This window comes from Hylobates moloch, unplaced genomic scaffold (assembly GCF_009828535.3).
Source record: "Hylobates moloch isolate HMO894 unplaced genomic scaffold, HMol_V3 SCAFFOLD_5, whole genome shotgun sequence".
NCBI lineage: Eukaryota > Metazoa > Chordata > Mammalia > Primates > Hylobatidae > Hylobates > Hylobates moloch.
This window is the reverse complement of record NW_026652280.1, coordinates 30079422-30103668: the sequence shown is the minus strand read 5'-3', so window position 1 is coordinate 30103668 and position 24247 is coordinate 30079422. Positions and strand designations below refer to the sequence as shown.

Here is a 24247-nt window from a genome sequence, read left to right as displayed (position 1 = left end):
TACAGTAGTGTCATCTTGGCTCACTGCAACTTCCACCTCCTGGGCTTAAGCGATCCTCTCACCTCAGCCTCCAGAAACTTTAAAACAAGTTCACAAATACTGATTAATCTGAGCTCACCCTCTCCATTTCTGCCTAATTATTCCCAATAAGGTATTATTAACAATTAAGATATTAGTAGCCATGGCTGCCGGGCCCAGTGGCTTACGCCTGTGATCCCAGCACTTTGGGAGGCCAAGGCATGCAGATCACTGGAGGTTGGGAGTTTGAGACCAGCCTGATCAACGTGGTGAAATCCCATCTCTACTAAAAGTACAAAATTAGCCGGGTGTGGTAGCGCACACCCGTAATCCCTGCTACTTGGGAGACTGAGGCAGGAGAATCGCTTGAACCTGGGAGGAGGAGGTTGTGGTGAGCCGAGATTGCACCATTGTACTCCAGCCTGGGCAACAAGAGCAAAACTCCATCTTAAAATATATATATATTAGTAGCTGTGATGGCTCCTTAGACAGCGTAAAAGTATGACCTTGAAACCTTAGACTTGTCATTTACATATTTAAATTCCATTATTCTTTCTTTTTTTAAGACAGGGTCTTGCTCTGTTGTCCAAGCTAGAGTGCAGTGGCTTGATCACAGCTCACTGTAGCCTTTGACCTCCTGGGTTCAAGCAATCCTCCCACCTCAGCCTCCAGAGTAGCTGGGACCACAGGTGCACACAACCATGCCTAGCTAAATTTTTTTATTTTTGGTGGAGGCAAGTTCTCCCTATGTTGCCCAGGCTGGGATCCTGTTTTTCTTTCTCTTTTCTTTTTTTTGAGACAGTCTTGCTCTATCGCCTAGGCTGGAGTGCAGTGGTGCGATCTCAGCTCATTGCAACCTCTGCCTCCTGGTTTCAAATGACTCTCATGCCTCAGCCTCTGGAGTAGCTGGGATTACAGGTGTGCACCACTATGACTGACTAATTTTTGTATTTTTAGTAGAGACAGGGTTTCACCATGTTGGCCAGGCTGGTCTTGAACTCCTGGCCTCAAGTGATCTGCCCACCTCGGCCTCCCAAAGTGCTGGGATTACAGGCTTGAGTCACCATGTCCGGCGGATCCTGTTTTCTTGACTGTATTTCAGGTTTATGCAGACCAGGTAGGTTCGTGTGTGTGAAACGCGCCTGAACAGTGCAGGCACAATGTGTTTAACAAATGGTAGCTCTTACTAAAAAGGCAGCCCTGACCTTTACACAGACAGATGTTGATATTTTAGGGCAAAGAAACATTTGTGTGGTATCAAACAGTGGCTACCAACTCCAGCCCATGGATAACTGATAAAAGCTTTTAACAATCAGCCTTCAAAATAAGAAAAATAGTGAATTTTTCAAAAAATTAACACTTTTCATATGCTTATTCAAACTAATGGCTTTTTTATTCACTATTTCCCATGTTCTTTTTCACTCTTCTGATGTCAAACTGTCTTTTCTTTTACAAAATACTGGTAATAAATTGTAGCTTTTTGATATACTCCTGCTTGGAAAAATCAAAATTGGCAATTGCATACTAGCCACCCCAATCCTGCTTTTAAAATGTTGCTAGTATGAAAATGATGACTGGGAACCAGCGTTCTAGAGAGTGAGACTTGTTAGAAATGAGAAAGGCCTTAGGAGACCCGTAGCTCTCTGGAAAATGGGCTTAAATAAATTGGAATCATCCTGGGGACACTTTCCAAAATTATCCATACTCAACCTCCTAAAAGTATTGAATTAGAAAACTGCTGTGCTACAGAAAAAATGCGGGATAAACCAAAAAGGAAGAGGACAGGAAATCCAGAAACAAGACATCCAACACAGGAGGGTGGCAGCAGAAAGTGCCGAGGACTGCAGTGTGCACCAGGTCTAGGCAACAACTAGGCAAGGTGTATGGGGAGAAGGTAAACTGGTCACTCCAGGAAGACACCACCTGTATATAAAAAGGGACGCAATCACAGTGCATTAACCTGTGCAGTGAGCAATATAGTACATGCTCATTCTCCCAGGCAGTGTCCCAGCAAGCCAGATAGCACTCTTGAGAGGAAGCGGTAACCCAGAGCCAGTAACAGAAATACCACCACCCCTGGGCCCAAAAGGGCAGGGTGAAGGACAGGTTAGGAAAAATGAAAGGAGTCAGGTGGAGTTGGCTGCCTGGAGTGTTCCTTGAGGCACAGTGACTTCTGGCTGAGGAACAGTTGGCCTGAAGTGACCTTGCAGAGAGACGGTCAAGGGAATAAACACTCTGCCTTCATTCTCCTCCCTCCCGCCATCTCCTGCTATGGATCGCTATTGGCCAAGCCCAGCAGAACCCAGAGGCACAGGAAGCCTGTTGATGTCTATACAGCTTCCTTGGGCTGAAAAGCCGGATGAGGGGAGCAGAGACTTGGGAGGTGTAAATGAAAGACACCTGGCACACTCATGCTATGAACACTGATGACGTAAGCAAAATTTAAAAAGCACATTGGGAGGATGTGTGGGAGGAGCAGAGGCAGTGTAAGATAGCTGCATCTCAACCACCATAGGAAACACTGTCTGAAGTTGATGGCTCAAAATATAACAGTATAGCCAGGCAGTGGCTCATGCCTGTAATCCCAGCACTTTGGGAGGCTGAGGCAAGAGGATCACTTTGAGGCCAGGAGTTTGAGACTAGCTTGGGCAACAGAGCAAGACCCCGTCTCTACAAAAAATTAGCCAGGCATGGTAGCACACACCTGTAGTCCTAGCAATTCAGGAGGCTGAGGTGGGAGGATCACTTGAGCCCAAGAATTGGAGGCTGTAGTGAGCTATGATCATGCTGCTGCACTCCAGCACCTGAGTGACAGTGAGACCCTGTCTCAAAAAATAAAATGTTCATATGTATTATTTATAAATATGGAGATAAATTTTAAAAGCCCACAGCTCAATAGGTAAAACCTTTGAGGAGCAAAGAAGTAGGGACAATTAGAAACGTTGCAATTATTACTTAAGTTTTAAAAGATGATGTGTGGGCCAGGTGCAGTAGCTCATGCCTGTAATCCCAGCACTTTGGGAGGCCAAAGTGGAGGATCGCTTGAGCCCAGGAGATCGAGATCAGCCCACGCAACATGATGAAATCCTGTCTCTATAAAAAAAATACAAAAAACGTTAGCTGGGCATGGTGGTGTGCACCTGTAGTCCCAGCTACTTGAGAGGTTAAGATGAGAGGATCACTTCAGGACTGGAGGTCGAGGCTGCAGAGAGCCGTGATCATGCTGCTGCACTCCAGCTTGAGTGACAGAGTGAGACCCTGTCTCAAAAACATAAATAAATAAAAATGATGTGCATATTTAGGAACAAATTAATTTTCAAAAAGTTGCTAGAAGGTTACACACAAAATCAACTGGGGCGGACTCTGGACGCACTGCCTATGAATTAGCCTTGCTCCACAAGGAGCAGCACTGTTCAGGGAAAGACTGCTGTCTAACAAAAACAAACCATACAACAACAAAAAAACAGTTGGTTACCTCTGTGGAACTGGAATAAGGGAATGAAGGTTGAGAAAAAGCATTCGCTTTTCATTTAGGATGCTCTTGCATTGTTTTACTATAAATATCTGTTATTTTCATAATAGTACTTATACCTTAAAAAAGTTTCTTTGCTAATGAGAATTTATATTATCCCTCAGGTGCCTTTGGACAAAGCTGAGACCTGCTGATTTATATGATTTATATCAAATAAAGTCCAAGGTAAATCAGTGACTTGACCAGCCACAGAATTTAATAGGGCCTGACTTAGGACCCAGACTTCATTAGGGACCCAAGGGCAGGCGTTCCTTTTAATCTTTCCCAGCTTTAGAGGGAATACAAAAAATATATAAGGATGCATCTCATCATCTTTGAATATTTACAGGTCCCTACACTGAATTTTCAAAGCCCAAGATAAAAATCACATAGCGGCCCAGGTCCAGACCCAGACCCAGCCAGCCCATGAATGAGCCCAGAACAGCAAAGAACTGCCCAGTCGAGTCACTGCTGCTGAAAACCACTAAATTTTGGAGTGTCCTGTTATGCAACAATGGTAACTGTTGTACCACCACTACACAGATGCCATCACAACATCCAAATTCTGCCTTCTAATGTGGTGAAAAATTTCCCTTTTGATATTTCAATAGACTTTAAAAGGAAATGAACTACCAAACTGAATGTTTAATACATTTGTAGGAACAGAAGAAATGCAGTAAGGATTAAAATTTTATAATTAGACATTTATGTAAAAGATGTTTCATTTTTCAAAGAAGTTTCCCCCTTTTCCCTATCTTTTTTAAATCTTCCTTAGAGCAATAAATAGTAATTACTATATTTGTAGACAAGCTGCTCCACTGTGTTGGACAGTAATTATTAAATCTTTATGTTTCACATCATTATTACCTCCCAAAATTCTACCTTCATTTCCCTGCAGTTTCACTGGACTGTTTCACAATAAAATTGTACTCCACTCAAATTAGAAGAGCCTAAAGAAATTAGAGCAAACAGCAAATTCATATGAATCAGAGAACCAAAGATTTTAAAGTGCTGATTTAGTAACATAATGTCTACTGGCACAAACCTTCTATTTAATCATATTATTCAAACAGCAATAACAGAAATTAAAGCTACATTAACGAAAAAGGAACTTAGGAATGAGGTCATTAAATATAACTAACTACATTTTAAATACAGATATCATGTATTTCCTGATTAGTATCAGGTAAATATCTGGACTCCTATCCTGAATTCCGGTCTCAGATAAAAAGGTCAGAGACAATTACAAGGAAGATGCTTCATATTATCAGGTCCATTTTTTAAATGATGAGGTCCTTTAGGAAAATTGCTTTAGTCTTTCTTTTTATCAGAGATTTCTGTTGGTCCTTTTGTTGGTAATCCATTCATGTCTGCACCCTAAAATGAAAAAACATTTTAGAAATTATTATAACAAGCCGGGTGCAGTGGCTTACGCCTGTAATCCCAGCACTTTGGGAGGCCGAGGCAGGCAGATCACGAGCTCAGGAGATAGAGACCATCCTGGCTAACATGGTGAAACCCCGTCTCTACTAAAAATACAAAAATTAGCTGGGTGTGGTGGCATATGCCTGTAATCCCAGCTACTCAGGAGGCTGAGGCAGGAGAATCATTTGAACCTGGGAGGTGGAAGTTGTGGTGAGCCAAGATTGTGCCACTGCACTCTAGCCTGGTGACAGAGCGAGACTTCATCTCAAAAACAAAACAGAAAGAAAGAAAAAAGGAAGGAAGGAAGGAAGGAAGGAAGGAAGGAAGGAATTATTACAACAAAAAGATATTAAGAGATATTCTCTCTTTTTTTTTTTTTTGAGATGGAATTTCGTTCTTGTCACCCAGGCTGGAGTGCAATGATGCGATCTTGGCTCACTGCAACCTCTGCCACCCAGGTTCAAGCGATCCTCCCACCTCAGCCTCCTGAGTAGCTGAGATTACAGGCGCCCACCACCGCACCTCACTAATTTTGGTATTTTTAGTAGAAACAGGATTTCACCATGTTGGTCATGCTGGTCTCAAACTCCTGACCTCAGCTGATCAACTCATCTTGACCTCCCAAAGTGCTGGGATTATAGGCATGAGCTACCGCGCCCGGCTCAAGAAACGTTCTCTTTAAAAACAGACAACAAGCTTCAGAGTGAAAACATTTTGCTTCCAGAAATGGGCAGGATGGCTAAATTAGTGCAGCTGAGTACAAAGTTGAATCTAAAAAAACACCAATTCTAAAGACAACAGAGTTGTCCACTCATTTTTTAAATAAGTGTTGTTTTCTTTAAATCTCTATGATCCTTCTAATTAAATCTCTTACCGAAGTTATCAATCAGTGAAACTGGTTTGTATTAGTATAATCTCTCTTCATCCATTAGCTGTTTACCATTACACTTATCAGTCAGAAAATACTGGTTATCATTTTGGCCAAAGGGCAAATGCATTAATCAGAGGCCTACTTTAAAACTTCAATTTAAGCCAAATGTTAGACAAACTATTGAAGCTTCTGGTTCTAAAACTTGTCTTTCCAAAATCTAAGTGTTTCACCCAAGTACTACCCCCTTTCACTGCTCTTATTCAGGGCATGTGAATTTTCTTACCTTACAGTCCACTTTGCCTTTGTTTGTATCATTGGATTCCTGTATTGCTTTCTTAGGCCATATACGACTAACGAAGGGGGAAACCAGAGGGTATATGTATGGCTCCAGGAATTTTTTGTAGATCCAGAGCAGAACTGGAATGACGATACAAGGAATGCACACCATTTTCCCGAGCTTGAGCTCCTCAACTGTTGATATATATGAAGAAAAAAATTAGTTCATCACAGATTAGTAATTGAAAGAATTTACCAAGATTAAGATATCTAAAAGGGGATAGATGTGGTGGCTCAACGCCTGTAATCCCAGCACTTTGGGAGGCAAGAGGATAGCCTGGGCCCAGGACTTTGAAACCAACCTGCACAACAAAGTGAGACCTTGTATCTACAAGATCAAAAAATTAGCTGGGCATGGTGGCGTACTCCTGTGGTCCCAGCTATGTAAGTGGCTGGGACAGCAGGATCACTAGAGCCCAGGAGGTTGAGGCTGCAGTGAGCCGTGTTCATGCCACTGCTCTCCAGCCTGGATGACACAGAGAGACTTTGTTTCAAAAAAAAAAAAGAAAGATAATAATACATACATACATACATACATACATACATACATACATATATATATACATGAAAGGACTTTCTACAGTGTAGGAAAAACTTAAAATATACTATTATATTTGCTAAAAAAAAGACTTTATTAAATAAAAAGCTACTATCTACAAGGTAAAGAAATAGGCCAGGTACAGTGGCTCATGCCTGTAATCCCAGCACTTTGGGAGGCTGAGGTGGGCAGCTCATGAGGTCAGGAGTTCGAGACCAGCCTGGCCAACATGGTAAAACTCTGTCTCTACTTAAAATACAAAAATCAGGCTGGGCGCGGTGGCTCACGCTTGTAATCCCAGCACTTTGGGAGGCCGAGGCAGGCGGATCACGAGGTCAGGAGATCGAGACCATGGTGAAACCCCGTCTCTACTAAAAATACAAAAAATTAGCCGGGCGTGGTGGCGGGCGCCTGTAGTCCTAGCTACTCGGAGAGGCTGAGGCAGGAGAATGGCGTGAACCCGGGAGGCGGAGCTTGCAGTGAGCCGAGATTGCGCCACTGCACTCCAGCCTGGGTGACAGAGCGAGACTCTGTCTCAAAAAAAAACAAAAAAACAAAAAAACAAAAAACAAAAAAAAACAAAAATCAGCCGGGCGTAGTGGCGTGCACCTGTAATCCGGGCTACTCGGGAGGCTGAGGCAGGAGAATTGCTTGAACCCAAGAGGCAAGGGATGCAGTGAGCCGAGATCCCACCACTGCACTCCAGCCTGGGTGACAGAGCAAGACTCCATCTCAAAATAAAGAAATAATAGGTGGTAGGCATGAATAATAATGAGGTGCCTGCTTCCAAACTTCCAATCACTGCTCCCTAATCACGAATTTGATTATAAAGGAAAAATAACAACATTTCGTAGGTGCTAGACAGTTTACATATATCAACTCATTTAATCCTCAAACAATCAGTGAGGTTGGGTACCTTTGCTACTATGTCTATTTAGAGTTTAAAAAATGGGCTGGGTGTGGTGGCTCACACCTGTAATCCCAGCACTTTGGGAGGCCGAGGCGGGCAGATCACCTGAGATCAGGAGTTTGAGACCAGCCTAACCAACATGGTGAAACCCCGTCTCTACTAAAAATACAAAATTAGCCAGGCATGGTGATGCATGCCTGTAATCCCAGCTACTCGGGAGGCTGAGGCGGGAGAATCGCTTGAACCCGGGAGGCAGAGGTTGCGGTGACCCAAGATCATGCCACTGCACTCCAGCCTGGGTGACAGAGCAAAACTCCGTCTCCAAAAAAAAAAAAAAAGATTTCTTATTTTCAAAATATTGCAAATTAAGTAGCATCTGCTGGCAAATGAGTCAGCACCATCACTATGCTTAGACATTTTAAAATTATTCACAATACAGGCAAACAGTGGCATAGAGAATCAAATCTGAATGTGTCTTTGAAATGAATTACAACCAAGAGCTATAAACAAAAATGTAAATTGAGGCTGGGCGCGGTGGCTCACGCCTGTAATCCCAGCACCTTGGGAGGCCGAGGGGGCGGATCATCTGAGGTAAGGAGTTTGAAACCAGCATGGCCAACATGGCAAAACCCTGTCTCTACTAAAAACACAAAAATTAGCTGGGCGTGGTGGTGGGCACCTGTAATCCCAGCTACTGGGGAGGCTGAGGCAGGAGAACTGCTTGAACCTGGGAGGCGGAGGTCGCAGCGAAAAAAAAAAAAATTGCCTGGGCAATAGTGATTTTTTTTTTTTCTTGAGACAGGGTCTTGCTCTGTTTGATCAGGCTAAAGTGCAATGGCTCAAACATACCACTTGTGTTCAGAGTTCACTGCAGCCTTGACTTCCCAGACTCAAGCTATCCCCCTTCCTCAGCCTCCTGAGTAGGTAGGACCACATGCCTGCACCACGACGCCCAACGAATTTTTAAATTTTTAGTAGAGATGAGGTCTCACTGTGTTGCCCATGCTGATCTTGAAGTCCTGAGCTCAAGTGATCCTCCCGCCTAGGCCTCCCAAAGTGCTGGGATTAGCGGAACCTGGCCTAACTTTTTTTTTTAAATAATTAGCAAGGTGTGGTGGCACGCGCCTGTAGTCCCAGGTATTTGGGGAGTTGAGGAAGGAGAGAACCGCTTGCGCCTAGGAAAGCCGAAACTGCCGTGAGCTATGATGGCCCTCTGGACTCCAGCCTGGGCCACAGGGGCAGACCCTATCTCAAGATTAAAAAAAAAAAAAAAAAAAAAAAATCCAAAAGTTGTAACCTGTACAAAGTTCTCACAGAGGTAACTGGTAACTAGAGCTCCTAAGACCATTATTTCCAGTTCTGGTTTTCCTCAATGCTCTTGCCTTTTCCTCTTCCAAAAACACAATGGTCATGTTTTTACCAAACTTTCCAAACCAACTAAACCCCTTCAAAACAACTGGCAATGCTACCAGTACTAATTTAGTGACTGACAGGCCCTCCATCATAAAGATTCATTTTTACTTCTGCAATTGTGTTTTAACTAAGTTCGCACACAGTACGGTGTACATAAACTCTCGAGAACAAATACTACTAATCACTTAAGCCACAATTATGGCTTTTAAGAGACTTTTTAGCTCTCTTCAGAATGAAGCCTATTTGTATCTTTTAATCTTCATAATAATACTTCGGTAAGATATTTTACTTCACACATGTGGAAATTGGGTCAGAAAAGTCTAGAAGGTGGCTATGAGATATTATTATTATTATTCGCTCCAAGCCAACAAAGCGAGCAAAACGGATTAAAGCTGTTGCAGAGGAATCTTCTTTCACTCGACAAGTCCAGACAATAGAGTAGACAGTTGTCTGAGGCTCCATCCGAAATAGGGAAGGCATAATAGGGAAAGCCACCTTCCTCCAAGTCATCCAGTTGAGCATGTCATCTTAGTGGAGACAGAGGGAGCGGGGACAGGTTGAGTCAATGACAATCACTGAAAAGAGACGAGAACAGAGGCCTAACGGTGAAGATCATAGAAGGGATGTGAAACCGATACTTGGCCACGGAAAAGAACAAAATCAGTATTAAAGTATCGGAGAGGCAAATGCAAGCACCGAGGGCGCCGGTGGTGGACAAAGAATACAGACAGAGGGCAGGGGAGGGGAGGGCAGGGGAGGGGAGGGCGGGTCGGAGGGCGGAGGAGCGCGCTTGCGGAAGGAAGGTACCCTGAGAGCGAAGGCGGGCACCGCGGAGGCCGGCGGGCCGCGACCGCCGAGGAGGGAGGAGGCAGGAGGCCGCGCAGCGGCTGGGACTCTGCGAGCGCGGCCCGGGCTGGGCCTGCGGAGCAGCTACAAAGCCCAACCCAGGCCGCTAGCCCGGACACACTCACCCGCGACCGCGGAAACGCAGCTGACAATGTCCGCACTTCCGGAGGGAAGGACGATCCGCAGCCGAGCCAATGGGCGCCTTCAACGGGGACGACAAAGGCGCGCCTGCGTCAGCCCGGGGACGCACAGCACGCAGCAGTGTTGCCCATGGGGACGCGGCGGGGCTTCCGGCTCTGCGGCCTGCAGGTAGCGCGCAAGTCCTGCGCGTCCCAGGTGCCCACACAAAGCTCCGCTGCGGGAAGAAAGCCTGACCTGACTACTCCCATACCCAGAACGCAGGATTAAAATTCAGAACAGTCTCGGTAAAGGATGACGGCCGTGCAAACGGCGCGGCACCCACAGGGAAGGTGGCAACTAGGCCATTGAGAGGCAATTGTGGATAAGCTATTAGTTTTGCTGGTTTCTTAAATTCAAGGGCAGAGCAAAGTAACATTAAGGCCAACTTTACAAAAGTCAGTTGCTTAAAAGAAGCAGTTATATCACTTTATAAACGAAAGTACTGACACTCGCTAGGATGTCAGTACGTGTTGGCGAGGATGCGTGGAAACTGGGACCCTCCATAAACCGCTGGTGGAAATGTAACGTGCAGCCTTTTTGGAAATATTTGCAAGTTCCTCAGATGTTTACTCGGGTAACCTTATGATGTAGCAATTCCACTCTAGTATATACTCGAGAAATGAAAACACAAAAATCTGCACACAAACGTTCACAGTAGCATCGCTTCTAACAGCAAAAACAAAACCCGTTTATCAATTGATGAAATGATACAGGTTGAGCATCAACCTAAAAAGCTTCAACACCTGAGCCTGAGTGCTGTCATACTCAAAGGCAATGCTCAATGGAGCCATTTCCAACTGGGGATGATCAACTGGTATATTCACATACTGGATTATTCTGCAAAGAAAACCACTGCAAATTCCTTTTGGGATAATGAAACATTTTTTTGAGATAGGGTCTTGTTCTGTTTTGCCCACGTTAGGGTGCAGTAGTGCTCACTGCAGCCTCCCACCTCAGCCCCCCAATTAGCTGGGACTACATGGAAGTGACACCACACTTAATCTTTTTTTTTTTTAAGAGAGACAGGGTTCTGTCATGTTGCCCTGGCTGGGCTTGAACTCCTGGGCTCAAGCAGCCAGCCTCCACCTCCCAAAGTGCTGGGACTATAGAAATGAGCCACTGGGCCCAACCATGAAAATGGTTTTTAATGGTGCAAGGTAAACAATCTGTGTTTCTAATTCTAATCCTAAAAAATCCTCATTTGATCCATCTTGTATGGACACTTGAAATACGTTCACTAATAAAGACAACCAACATTCTTTTCCTTTTAATTACATTTATTTTAATGCTGAATTTACTCCCGTGCCATAAGTTTTTGTTTCTTCAGTTTCTTCTGGGATATCTGGGGAAAGAAAAATGTGTTGTTAAGTTTCTTGGAGAAAACCATAGTACATATTGGAGGACTTCAGCTTATTCTGGAGGCAGGAAACCTAGTCGTTAGAAGACTAAGGGGGAAAATACTTAAATGGTAGAAATCAACAGAACTTAAGTTCATTACATGTAAAGATTAGTGTACAGAATCACTCAAGTTCTTGACTCAAAAGAACTGAATGTGCTCAATTACTGAAATCAAGCTTCTTAGATTTGGGAGGAGGGCCCATTTTGTAGTGGCTATGTACATCTAAGTGGGGCCATCAGCAGATAATCATACGGGCCTGAGCTATTGAATATAAAACTACCATTTTTTTTTTTTTTTTGAGACGGTGTCTTGCTCTGTCGCCCAGACTGGAGTGCAGTGGCGTGATCTCGGCTCACTGCAAGTTCCTCCTTCCGGGTTCACGCCATTCTCCTGCCTCAGCCTCCTGAGTAGCTGGGACTACAGGTGCCCGCCACCACGCCCAGCTAATTTTTTGTGTGTTTTTAGTAGAGATAGGGTTTCACTGTGTTGGCCAGGATGGTCTTGATCTCCTGACCTCGTGATCCACCCGCCTCGACCTCCCAAAGTGCTGGGATTACAGAAAACTTACCATTTATTATTAGTCAAGAAACAAACTTACAAAAGCCAAAATAAGACAGGTGAAAGGGTTGCTCAGAATAGTTTTCTTTCATAGTTATTCCAAAGGTGTCCTAAGATAGTCATCACAGCAACCACACATGTTTCTACTATCACAAACAAAACTGAGCAACTACTAATTTACCTTCTTCTTCTGGGCAACCTCCTCTTCTGGTTTAGGAACAATCTGTTCCTTTTCCGTAAGGATCATCTCAATGTGGCAGGGAGAGCTCATGTATGGGTTAATCCGACCATGAGCTCTGTAGGTCCGGCGGCGCATCTTAGGTGCTTTGTTCACTTGGATATGCTCAATGACCAGAGAATCTACGTCTAAACCCTGGGGAAGAAAGGAAGGAGAATGAAACCAGGAACATCCTTAATTGGTAAAACACCACAAACTATCATTGCTAAATATGAATTCCCAGGCTTGCTCCAAGGTCCTGCCTCAATGAAATCATTTTTGAAAGGCAATGCTTTTATTCTGCTAACAGCATTTTTTTAAGCAGTTGTCTACCTTCACCTTTATGTGTCTAAATTGCCACCAAACTCAGTGTGCTATACATTTTGTCTATGAGTGGCCTTCCCAAAGATCCTTAGACGGGTGGAGAGCTGAGGGGTAAGGAAGAACCCAATTCGAAGTCTTGATGATAAACAAAATTTCTCAGCATGGCTTAGAAGGTTTGGAGCCATACAGACCTAAACTAATTCCAGTTCTGGCCCAGACCTTCAAATGCAAAAGCCTAATGGGTAATATACAAAATGGAGAAATTTGTGTTTTGTCAACACAAGTTTGTCATTGTTTAAACTTTTTGAAATTTTAAACAATTTCTTTCTGTAATGTAACATGACTCTCCATTATGAAGGTAGGCCACAAACCACATTAATCACTGCCAAGGCAATCATTTTGATAATTAACCATACTACCAAAGGTGTATGGCATAAAAAGGGGTAAAAGCCCCTAAAGTACCTCCAGTGCAAAAAGACAGCAGAAAACTAGAAATAGTAAGTGTTAGGCTTAGAGACCACAGAGCATGCTTCTGGATCTTCACAGAATTTTGCCATAAAGGGACTCAAAAAAAATAAATAAATAAAAGGAAATAGTTTCGTTCCGTGGAAACTGGAGATAGAAATTTAAAAAATCCTAAATGAGTTAATTACTGAAAACAAGAAAATCAAGGACATAAATCTGAACAGCCAACATTAATTAAACAACCACCCAAGTTGCACAGGACGTCAATGGTTTGGGTACCTTAAGTTCAGCATTACTCTCTGCGTTTTTAAGCATGTGCAGCAAAAATTCAGCACTCTTTTTGGGCCACCGACCTTGTGTCCAGCCCCACTGCTTGGCCTGAAAGAAAATGGAGATGATGAGTCATTTTCCTTGATTTAAATTAACATTACAGCCAAGATGAATTTATTTCATCTGACATCAAGGTTTCTTCGGATATGGTTTATTTCACCATCAATCCAAGGTGACCTGTCATTACAGCTACCAGAAATAGGTTCATCAGCACAGATCTTAACCATTCTTATCCTATCCCATCACTTTTCCATTAAAATCTGTCTTTTCAAATGGCAACTAAGAATTCTCACCTGCGCACACCTGCCAACTCCACCATTGTAACGTCGGAATGGTACGCACTGTTTCTGTAAAGTGACATCTTTCAGATACTTCGTGGCTTTTCGTATATGCATACCCTTGATGGCCTGAGCAGTTTCACGAGTGTTCTAAGTATGAAGAATAAAGTGTTGGTTAACTAGATCAAAGCTTTAATTTTTAAAGTAAACGTTAAATTTTCAGCTTTTCAAAATGTCACGTTATTTCTATTCTTTGGGGGCAAGGCAATTAAAAAAAACTTGTGACTAAAAGCCAGGGAAACTTCTTTGAAGCTAGAGAAAACCCCAAAATTCCATTTATTCACTGTAAAATGTTTAAATTCCATCATCATGTAATTACAATTAAAATGTCCCATCTTGATCTGCACACTAGGTTTTCAAACGGTTTTCTCGTACTTCTCAATTTCACAAACACTACATCCTTACACCCTGATCAATGCCTAAATATAAGGTGGCTGCTCAGAATTTATTAATTTTCACGGTAAATCCAAAGGTGTCCTAAGAAAGTCATCACTGCAGCTACCTTTTTTGAGTAGAACATGAGGAACTGTTGGATCACAACTATGAATCGCATACCTTAAAGTGAACACGAAGATTGGAACCTCTTGATTTGCATGCTAGAAAATAAAACGTTTTGGTTAATTTTTTGGTATCTTATGCCAACCCAAGTAGGAAATAGGTATCTACCTCCTGTCCACTTACATTTCGTGGGGTTCTCCGGGTCAAGTGAATAGCGAACCATTTTCACAGTTTACCTAGAGAAAAGTACAGTGTAGTTCTGTCAATACGTATTTACAGTAATTCATTCAGTATAAATGTTAGATGATTCGAACAGCTGCTCAGAGAGTAGTTGTTTTCATTATTAATCCAAAGGTGTCCTAAGAAAGCCATCATCGCAGCCATCCTTTCCTCCACCCAGGGCTTCCTTTCCCTTTTATCTGCCAGTTAACTACAGCACTGCTTCCACAGAAGTAGCCACATGGGCCCACCAATCCAGTCCACCCTTTGGAAGAAAATACAGCCTGTTTCAATCCAATGCTGGATCTTCCAGGCGTAAAATGACTCGACGCATCCGCATGGCACAACTCAACTAAAACCCTCTACACCTCCTCCCTCCCGCTCTACAGAAACCCCTTCGCTGTCAGGGCTGCAGGTAGTGCCGTCTCTCTCAACACCTTCGGGCTATGACCCACGTTAAGAGCCCTGCGGTACGCAACACTCCTGTAGAAATGTGTAAAGCCTCCACCTGACTTTATTTCCCCCAAAACTTTTTCCTCGTTGCGGCCACAAATGCGTCGCGTATCCGGCCACCACTCACCAATAGACACTGGACTTACGGAGTCCGCAAGGACCACAGGCGACCCGCGCCCCACGGCGGGCCGGCGCCCCCACCAGTGGAGGAGCCCGGTCGTCCCCATTCCCGCCCATCACGTCCCTCTGCGGACCTCAGAGGCCGACCGGCCCCCGGCTCCCAAAGTCAGGCCCTCCGCCACGTCCTCCCGCATAAGAAACCACCGCCTCCAGCGAGGATTTAGTAGCCCTAGGTTCTCCTCCCGGGGACCTGGAGACCGGCGCCCCCGAAGCCAGGATGGCGGCGATGGCAGGAGGATTGAGCCCTCGGAGCAACGCAGGAGAAACGCTCACCTCAAGCTGCTTAGGGAAAGAGGAAGAGCGGTGGATTCTGGGAGAACTCATGAGAACTTGACTTCTCGCGAGATTCGTAGCCGAAGAAACGAGATCTGAGGAGGCTGGAGGGAGGAAAGGGAAGGGAGTGTGGAATATGTTTTAAGAACGTGTGAAAACGAATTGCCTCCTTAGGGACTGTCTCAAAGTTCTCTTTTTTGTATACAGAAATAAAAATTCAGGGTTTTAAATGTCAGTCAATTAAAAACAGGGTTGCTGTCCTAGGACAGGCTACGTATTACTAGATATGAAAGAAACATTTTATTTCTTCGTCAACATTAGTTAGGTTTGATTATGTGGCCCCGTACCCCTGAAAGTTGTTTGTAAATGGCCAATTAAAAAGATGAAAGGATGAGACGTAATTATGGTAATCAGGAAATTCTCAGGATGAGAATGTCATCCAATCAATTGTATTATAACCTGTGTGAAAAATGCGCTAACTGAAGAGTCTGGTTCAATATCCTCGTTGTTCCTCACTGCTTCTAGATCTTCACCTGGAGGAGAAAACCTTTTGGCATTTTCTTCCCTTTTTTCCTTCCCCAGGTCATCTCTCTGGTTATTCCCTCATAGTCAGTGATGCACTTAGCTTGTTAGGTCTTCTATTTCATGGCACCACCCCTCTATGCAGCTCAAACTCCAGGAAAGTAGACTCCAGGCTAGGCTCACTTGCTTCCTTGACCTCAGTATTGGAGACCACAGCCCCAAGTCTCTCCCCTTGACTCCACTTCCATTGCTGATGCTGGATTCCATGGTGTTTCCTCGGTAATTCCCTCCCCTCACGTGAGCTTTCAACTGCACGCTAACTTCAAGATTAATACCCCCCGCCCCACATCTTTCTCCTGAGCTAGACCCTGATAGCAAACTACTCCCTAGACATTCTTTCTGGGAGGTCCCTGAAGACCTGAGGTTATTTGAAACCTAACATGCCCTTAAACAGAACTCTATCTTCTCCCCCAGGTTCCTCTTTGATGTTGCATGGTGACAAGAGTAACAGACAATGATTCTATAAGCTTACTAGATTCCAGGCAGTATTTTCAGTGTTTGTACATGCATTTCCTCAAGTAATCCTTAGGACAACCGTTTGTAGATGATGAAGTTGATCTGGCTGCTACAATGTGTTAAAAAGAAGAAGAAGAAAAAGGAATTCCCCCGCAAACGCAAACCCAAGGTCCGGCAGCTGGGAGTGGCAGCCCTGGGATCCAAGGCAGGCTTCTGTGACCAAGCCCTGCGTCCCTAGGCGACCCTGCCTTTCTCCCTTCCTTGTTTGGCGACTTCCCCATACACCTAGGATCTTAAACCAGAAAGATGAGAGACTCCCCTCTTCTTGTCTTTGCACATACAATTATTTAACAAAATCTGGATTTTTCTTTTAAGTGGTCTACTTGCCCTAATTATTTCTGCACTTTAATATATCCTCCATATTCCTGACAGTCATTTTTCTTTTCTTTTCTTTTCTTTTTCTTTTTTTTTTTTTTGAGACAAGATCTCACTCTGTGGCCCCATGCTGGAGTGCAGTGGTGGGATCTCAGCTCACTGCAACCTCCGCCTCCAGGTTCAAGCGAGTCTCCTGCCTCAGCCTTCCAAGCAGCTGGGATTACAGGCACCCACCACGATGCCCAGCTAATTTTTGTATTTTTAGTAGAGATGGGATTTTGTCATGTTGGCCAGGCTGGTCTTGAACTCCTGACCTCACGTGATCCGCCCACCTCAGCCTCCCAAATTGCTGGGATTACAGACGTGAGCCACCACGCCTGGCCCTGACAGTCATTTTTCTAAAATGGCTGTCAAAATGATCATGTCATTTTTTGGGGTTCCTTTTTTTTTCCTGTGTCCCCTGTTCCAAATATTTGGGGATGATGTAAGAGCCTTCCATGATCTGGCCTTTGCTTTCCTCATCTTTTATCCCTTCTTTCTCCATCCCCTAGGGACTCCAACCATATTTTCTCTGATTTTAGGGAGAAATCAAGCCTATAATTAAAAAGTCACATCACATTTGAGTCTGTCAGCTAGCATTGGATTAGATTAGAAGACATTTAAGCCTTGTGAGATCATTTCCTTTTGAGTGAATAGTTTGTCTTTTGAATCTTCAGTGATTTTCCTATAAAACTTAAATGAACTTTTTTCTTAGATGGCATCTCTCTCTGTTGCCCAGGCTGCTGGAGTGCAGTGGCTCATTCATAGAGCACTGCAGCCTCTCTCTCTTTTTTTTTTTTTTTTTTTTTTTTTTTTTGCTTCTTGGTGTGTTACCTTCATTATATTCTTAGACTAGTTTAACATTATATTCCTGAGACTAGTTTAAAAAACAGCCTGCAACAAGAGTATTCTCATCACCAGCTACCTTTTCCACCTTTCTTCTTTTTCTGTTGCTGTTTCTTTTTTGTTGCTGGAGCCCCTGCAGGTCTCTGGTGTCTTGGGAGTATGATGTTACTTGTAGATGCAGATAGTGTCGCTGCACTGCCAGGTCTTGGGGAGGTGGGCGGGCTGCTCACAGTTTTTCTGGCATCCAGTTCTGATGAAGCTCCTGCAGTTGCTCCCTGGGTCCCTTTTCCAATCTGATCCTTCTTTTTACCCTTCTTTCTTCCCCGGTAGTAAGAATGTTCTTGCATTGGTAGCCATCTTTCTGGATCTGGGGTAACTTTTGGGTCATAATTCTTAGGCAATTTTCCCATCTTTTTCTTCTTTTTCAAATTTTACCACCCTTGCTCCTTTCGTTGACTATCTCCAGTAACTTTTCCACTCTTCTTCCAAATGTACATAGCACCAGGAGACTTTTTAAGAGCACTGACATCTACTTTTAGAGACATGCTGTCTGATAATGACAAGTGTTCACAAAGAGCTTTGTCTTTCTCTGGATCTACAAGTGAGTAAGCAGAAATAAGCTGTGTCAGGGTGTGAAAATCTTTTGGATTTTGTTTCTATCGCTGTTCTAGGTCACTAATTGCCTCTTTCTTCTGTCTATATTTGAGTTTGAAGTTTGCAGTTTCTCTTATCAAGGACAAATGAGCAGGAGATTTGGGCCAATAGTTTTGACACCACTGGATAGTTTGTGTGAAGACCTCAATGGCAGTATCAATATCTTCCTCATGGCTATACATGATCACGAATGCAGACACCATGCCTGGTTTCTGCTTTAACTCCTCTATGCTTCTCAATATTAGACATGCTTAGAAATATTACCTTGAGAAATTTTCAACTGTGCCATGGTCAGCTTAATTTCAGCTGCATTTTCTGGATGTTGATCTGAAAATTCCTGAAGCAGCTCTGTTGTTTTTGTGTGCTGCTTTCCAAGCAAACCTGGGCAGCTTGGATTAACACAGATGGGAGATGCTCGGGACTTTGGGACTATAAACTGGCTGATATTTTGTGGCATTAATTGGCCTGGTTTGTGTACATAGCAAGTAAAGCTTTGTTAAATTCTATAGCTTGTAGTTGTTTCTTGGAAAGCTCAAACTCCACTCTTTCTGCATTGATTAATTTCACCTTCTTCTTGGAGTCAAAGACATTTTGGTCCTTGTTAATGGTAATGATGTTGTTTGCAATTACAGCTAGTAATCCCGCATCTGTTGGTTTCAGTTTTATTATTTGATTGTAAAATTGCAAAGCCTCCTCTGTTCGACCCTGAAGCTGCAGAATATAGGCCATCTGACCATGAATGATGGCCAGTTCTGCCTGTGGGTCTTTCTCAGTCCCATCACAGTCTTCTGATCATGAACAGTGGCAAAGATCTTCAGCTTTTTGTAGGATTTTCGTGGCCTGGTTCAGCTGGCCTTATCCAATCGGCACACGTGCAGTGTTGTAGCACAGTTCATGTGTGCCTTCTTGGAGGCCCAAGTTCTCTGGAACCACTTTTTCCCAATTGCTTTGAGGAGTAACAACTGCTGAAAGGTTTGTTTTCCTCTCCTTTTCATAATCATCTTGGGAGTTTCAGGCGAGATCTCTGTATACTCTAAGTATTCATCATAGCGTTCCAAACGGCATAATGCTTGTCCATAAAACTCCTTCAGTTTGTCTGTCTGCTGGTTGGCACTTTCTACTGTCTTCAAGGCATTCTTAATTCTGTTCAGCTTGTAGTTGCAATATTCCTTTTCTTTCTTTTCTTTTCTTTTTTTTTTTTTTTTTTTTGAGATGGAGTCTCACTGTGTTGCCCGGCTGGGATGCAATGGCACAATCTCAGCTCACTGCAACATCTGCCTCCTGGGTTCAAGCGAAATTCTTCTACCTCAGCCTCTGGAGTAGCTGGGATTACAGGCGCCCACCACTACACCCGGCTAATTTTTGTATTTTTAGTAGAGACGAGGTTTCGCCATGTTGGCCAGGCTGGTCTCAAATTCCTGACCTTGTGATCTACCTGCCTCGGCTTCCCAAAGTGCTGGGATTACAGGTGTGAGTCACCATGCCCAGCCCAGCCTATTGTTTAAAGATATTTTGTTCTTTCTTTTCTTTCCTGTAGTTTCCTGACTAGTGCCTTACCCATTATTCTCATGTTCCTGGAATTTGTGATACAAAAACAACTTACTTCCAATCAATAGCTTATACTTTGTTTTTTTTGTTGTTGTTGTTTTTGTTTGTTTGTTTGTTTTGAGATGGAGTCTCACTCTTTTGCCCAGGCTGGAGTGCAGTGGTGCGATCTCGGCTCATTGCAACCTCCGTCTCCCGGATTCAAGCCATTTTCCTGCCTCAGCCTCCCGAGTAGCTGAAACTACAGGCGTGTGCCACCACGCCCAGCTAATTTTTTGTATTTTTAGTAGAGATGGGGTTTCACCGTGTTAGCTAGGTTGGTCTTGATCTCCTGACCTCGTGATCCGCCCGCCTTGGCCTCCCAAAGTGCTGGGATTACAGGCGTGAGCCACCGCGCCTGGCTAGCTTATGTTATTTTACTGTAAATTCTTGGTAAACAATTTAGAAACTGCCTCTTCTTTTTTTCCTTTAAAAATCCACTTGTAATTGCTGCGAACCAGAGCATATATTTAGGGCAATTTGAATTTATGCTTCCAGGTTGCAATCCTCAAACTTGGCCCAAATAAACTACTTATATTACTTTTGACTCTGTTTTTGCCTTGTGTGTACATAATGTCATCTGATTATCTCACTTTTACTGATATTAACCCTGGGCAGTTGGCTGGGCACAGTGGCTCATGCCTGTAATCCCAGCTCTTTGGGAGGCCAAGGTGGGAGGATTGCTTGAGTCTTGGAATTTGAAGCTACAGTGAGCCATGATCATGCCACTTCACTGTACCCTGGGTAACAGAGACACCGTTTCCAGAACCAAAAATTTAAAAAAAAAAAAAAAAAGATGGGCAAATGAGTTCAGAAATTGTTGCTGTGACCCCTTCCTTATGAAGTTCCTCATCAGCTTTTCATCTAATGGCTTTAGGAGCTATTAAAGTTCAGAGCCTACATTCATTATGTCATCAGGTGTTGTAAAATAATGACTTTGTAATTCTGTTATTCCATTAGCATTTTTTATATTGGACTTGTGTAAAAAAGAACTTTCCCTCTTTCATTAATTTGGTTATCTTTCAATATTTTTATACCATAGAGCAGAGAATAAGCAAAAAAGTTGCAATAAGTAATGCATGTAGGTCTTGGATCCACGTGGGACATCATCGAGGGGAACCTGCCCTTAGTGCATCCAGCCTGCACCTAGTGCAGCTGAAGGGCACTGGGTCTTTGTTCCTTGGGTATGTTAAATAAACTGAGTTGTGTACCTGCATTTTCACTGTGACCTGTCATGTGAAGTCAGGTGTGGAATTTTCCACTTGCGGTGTTATGTTGGCTCTCAAAAAGTTTTCGATTTTGGAACATTTCGGATTTAGGATTTTCGGGTTAGGGATACTCAGCCTATACCACGTGTTGTGGCTGGATGCTTTACATTTACTATTAATAGTTCACGGGCCAGGCTTGGTGGCTCAGGCCTGTAATCCCAGTACTTTGGGAGGCCGTGGTGGGCGGATCACCTGAGGTCAGGAGTTCCAGACCAGCCTGACCAACATGGTGAAACCGTCTCTACCAAAAAATACAAAAATTAGACAGGAGTGGTGGCACATGCCTGTAATTCCAGCTTCTTTGGAGGCTGAGGCATGAGAATCACTTGAACCCAGGAGGTGGAGGTTGCAGTGAGCTGAGATCGTGCCACTGCACTCCAGCCTGAGTAACAGAGTGAGACCTTGTCTCAAAACAAAAAACAAAAAACAACAAACAAAACAAAACAAAATAAAAAAACAAGCTTAACGGAACCTCATGATTGGATGAGATGGCTGTGGCAAGCTGGGCTGCCCAGGAAGCGGACTCAGAGAGCAAACCGTGCGCCTGCGTTCCACACTGGAAGGGAGCGTCAGGAAGCCGAACTTAAGAGGGGACTGACGCAGCCCCAACACTTCTCCCCGACCCCGGGGGGGAATTCAGTACCTGGAGATTCCCGCAGCTGCCCCACGTTGGGGGTAGGGCTGGGCATTTGTTCCTCCCCTGTTGTTCAGTCATTGGCTGTGGGCGGCCCCAGGAAGAAGGTGTGACCTTCTTCAGCCAATCCTCAGAGAGGACTAACAGCACTCTCAGCAGAGGGAGATGAGTCCTCCATTCCTGGGAGGTGTCTGGGAAGCACATCGCAGTGTGCACCGCAGCAGGTATTAATGTGTCATTTTACAGATAAGAAAACTGAGGTTCAGAAGGGACAAAGCCAGGATGCCAGCCTAGATCTATTAATACCTTTGAATCCTGTGCTCTTTCCCACCGTCCTTGCTGCCAGTTCCGCACATTTTCATGCCTTCCCGACTTCTTACCGGGAGCGCCGTATTTCCGGGTAATCTTGCACTCTATTCTAGTCCTGCTCTCCTGCCCTGCCCCGGGCAGTCTGTCTCTTGGTCAGCTGTCTCTCTTCACCCCAGCTTTGGCTCTGTTCTCAGGGCTTGATCCACCACATCACATTCCGCGTTCGCTGCTGCCTGAGCTCCTCAAAGTAGACCCAGTGAAAGCTGTGTTGAGGAGGACTACTCTGGTGCTGAGGCTGGGTACATTCGTGAGGCCAGGAACACGGGATTGAATTCCAAGCAGAGCACCAGGATAGCTATAGCAGAAATCCAGGCAAGAGCCAAGAAGATGGGAATGGAATAGCAAGCGCTGAATTAATTAATTAATTAATTAATTTTTGAGATGGAGTCTTGCTCTGTCGCCCAGGCTGGAGTGCAGTGGTGTAATCTTGGCTCACTGCAACCTCCCCCTCCGGGGTTCAAGCGATTCTCCTGCCTCAGCCTCCCAAGTAGCTAGGATTACAGGTGCCTACCACCATGCTTGGCTAATTTTTTGTATTTTTAGTAGAGACGAGGTTTCGTCATGTTGGCCAGGCTGGTCTGGAACTCCTGACCTCAAGTGATTGGCCAGCCTTGGGCAAGTGCTGAATTTAAACCCTGCTCTCCCGAGGACTTCTACTGGGTTCTGCCTAATGGTAACCACCGAGGCTTCCCTTACTCTGTAGATCTCCTGGGAGCAGCAGGAAACAAGAAACCCTTAGCCTTTTCAAAGTAATAGCCATTCTCCTCACTGACCTGACAAAGACGGATGTCAAGTGGGCCCTGCAGGAGTTTGACAGTTTGTCCAAACAACTGTTTTTAGTTGAGGCTATAAATTCTTAGGAAAGGGTTTGTCAGTGTGGCACATTAAATCAGTTGGCCAGTATGGATTACTCTGACCATCTTCTTAGAAAGCAACGTCTTTGGGGATTTTCAGATGAGTGAATATTCAATGCTCTGTCTTTTAGCATTATCATCCACTTCCCCTGCCCCTCGTAGAATTCTCTTTAGAGGATTGGCTCCTGGGCCTCCAGGGGAGCGAGCAGTAGGGTAGGGTGGTGGGGGGAGAGGAAAGTCTTAAGCCCTTGCCAGGGATTTACTTTGTTCTTCTCAGTCGGAGCCTCCCATACAATGCTGTTTTGAGCTTCACTTAGAAATTGGCTTTATTAGCTAGGAAAGGGGAATTCTTTTCACAACAATCGGAAAATGTAATCCCTTACTCAGGCAGCTGGAGTCCTTTTATTCGCCTCTCCAGACCTTGGGCTGCTGGCTGCTCCTCTCTGCCGCCTGGCTGTCTTTCCCTTACCTCCCAGAGTTAGGGTAATAGCTGACATTTTTCTTCACTAGGCTTTCCTAAGGGATTTCATTCCGTTTGTGAGACACTTTAATTCCTCAAGCTGCAAAGTTTGCTTTTTATTACTATAGCTCTACTTATTCTGCATAATTTTTTTATTTTTTTATTATTTGTTTATTTATTTATTTATTTTTTGAGACAGAGTCTCGCTGTGCTGCCCAGGCTGGAGTGCAGTGGTGCCATCTCAGCTCATTGCAACCTCTGCCTCCCAGGTTCAAGCAATTCTCCTGCCTCAGCCTCCTGAGCAGCTGGGACTACAGGAACATGCCACCTCGCTCAGCTAATTTTTGTATTTTTAGTAGAGAGGAGGTTTCATCATATTGGCCAGGCTGGTCTCGAACTCCTGACCTTGTGATCCACCTGCCTCAGCCTCCCAAAGTGCTGGGATTACAGGCGTGAGCCACCACGCCCGGCTTATTCTGCATAATTTTTAAGAGTTGTGAATTGTTTTAAGATCAAATGTAAAAGTACATTTTCTTTCTCTTCTTGTCATTAACTGATGTTGGGTATGTGTGTGTGCTTGTGATTTCCCTGGCTGGGCCAGTGTATAACTTCAAAGAGGGCTGGTACCTTGCCTTTAGCCTGCTGGATAGCACTCCTCCGGACCCTCCCTCTACTGAGCAGCTCCGTGGACCTGTGCTAATCTCTACCCAGCTTTGTTGGACAACAAAATACCCTGGAGAATATCAAGCCATTTAACATACCCAGTTTGTGCTCCCAGACATAAGATCTCTTTGGCCATGTATGTGGGATTCCCATGAAAGAGA

General features: G+C 44.2%; 2 protein-coding genes, 3 non-coding genes and 1 pseudogene across 9 annotated transcripts; all 6 read right to left on the bottom strand.

The window, feature by feature from the left end:
* Positions 1-4784: 4784 nt before the first annotated feature.
* Positions 4785-10085, bottom strand: CUNH18orf32 (chromosome unknown C18orf32 homolog). 2 transcript variants are annotated; one of them, XM_032152345.2, is made up of 3 exons: positions 9994-10085; positions 6109-6296; positions 4785-4906 (listed from the first exon to the last, which is right to left on the bottom strand). In XM_032152345.2, the coding sequence occupies exons 2-3, from the start codon at positions 6271-6273 to the stop codon at positions 4841-4843; spliced, it is 231 nt and encodes a 76-aa protein (XP_032008236.1). In that variant the 5' UTR covers positions 6274-6296; positions 9994-10085; the 3' UTR covers positions 4785-4840. The 2 variants fall into 2 exon arrangements, with proteins under 2 accessions (XP_032008236.1, XP_032008237.1); XM_032152346.2 differs by having other exon boundaries at positions 9830-10020.
* Positions 10086-11288: 1203 nt separating this feature from the next.
* RPL17 (ribosomal protein L17) lies at positions 11289-15321 on the bottom strand. Of its 4 annotated transcripts, none has more exons than XM_032152341.2 (7): positions 15303-15321; positions 14361-14413; positions 14235-14275; positions 13635-13769; positions 13291-13389; positions 12187-12378; positions 11289-11390 (listed from the first exon to the last, which is right to left on the bottom strand). In XM_032152341.2, the coding sequence occupies exons 2-7, from the start codon at positions 14398-14400 to the stop codon at positions 11343-11345; spliced, it is 555 nt and encodes a 184-aa protein (XP_032008232.1). In that variant the 5' UTR covers positions 14401-14413; positions 15303-15321; the 3' UTR covers positions 11289-11342. The 4 variants fall into 4 exon arrangements, with proteins under 4 accessions (XP_032008232.1, XP_032008235.1, XP_032008233.1 ...); XM_032152344.2 differs by lacking the exon at positions 15303-15321 and adding an exon at positions 15220-15238; XM_032152342.2 differs by lacking the exon at positions 15303-15321 and adding an exon at positions 15104-15124.
* On the bottom strand, positions 12073-12136 carry LOC116470048 (small nucleolar RNA SNORD58). The gene has a single exon (XR_004248479.1). It is a non-coding gene; the product is annotated as a small nucleolar RNA SNORD58 (small nucleolar RNA).
* Positions 14113-14177, bottom strand: LOC116470047 (small nucleolar RNA SNORD58). The gene has a single exon (XR_004248478.1). It is a non-coding gene; the product is annotated as a small nucleolar RNA SNORD58 (small nucleolar RNA).
* LOC116470049 (small nucleolar RNA SNORD58) lies at positions 14493-14557 on the bottom strand. The gene has a single exon (XR_004248480.1). It is a non-coding gene; the product is annotated as a small nucleolar RNA SNORD58 (small nucleolar RNA).
* Positions 15322-17668: 2347 nt separating the features above from the next.
* On the bottom strand, positions 17669-21795 carry LOC116467790 (signal recognition particle subunit SRP72-like; annotated as a pseudogene).
* Positions 21796-24247: the final 2452 nt, after the last annotated feature.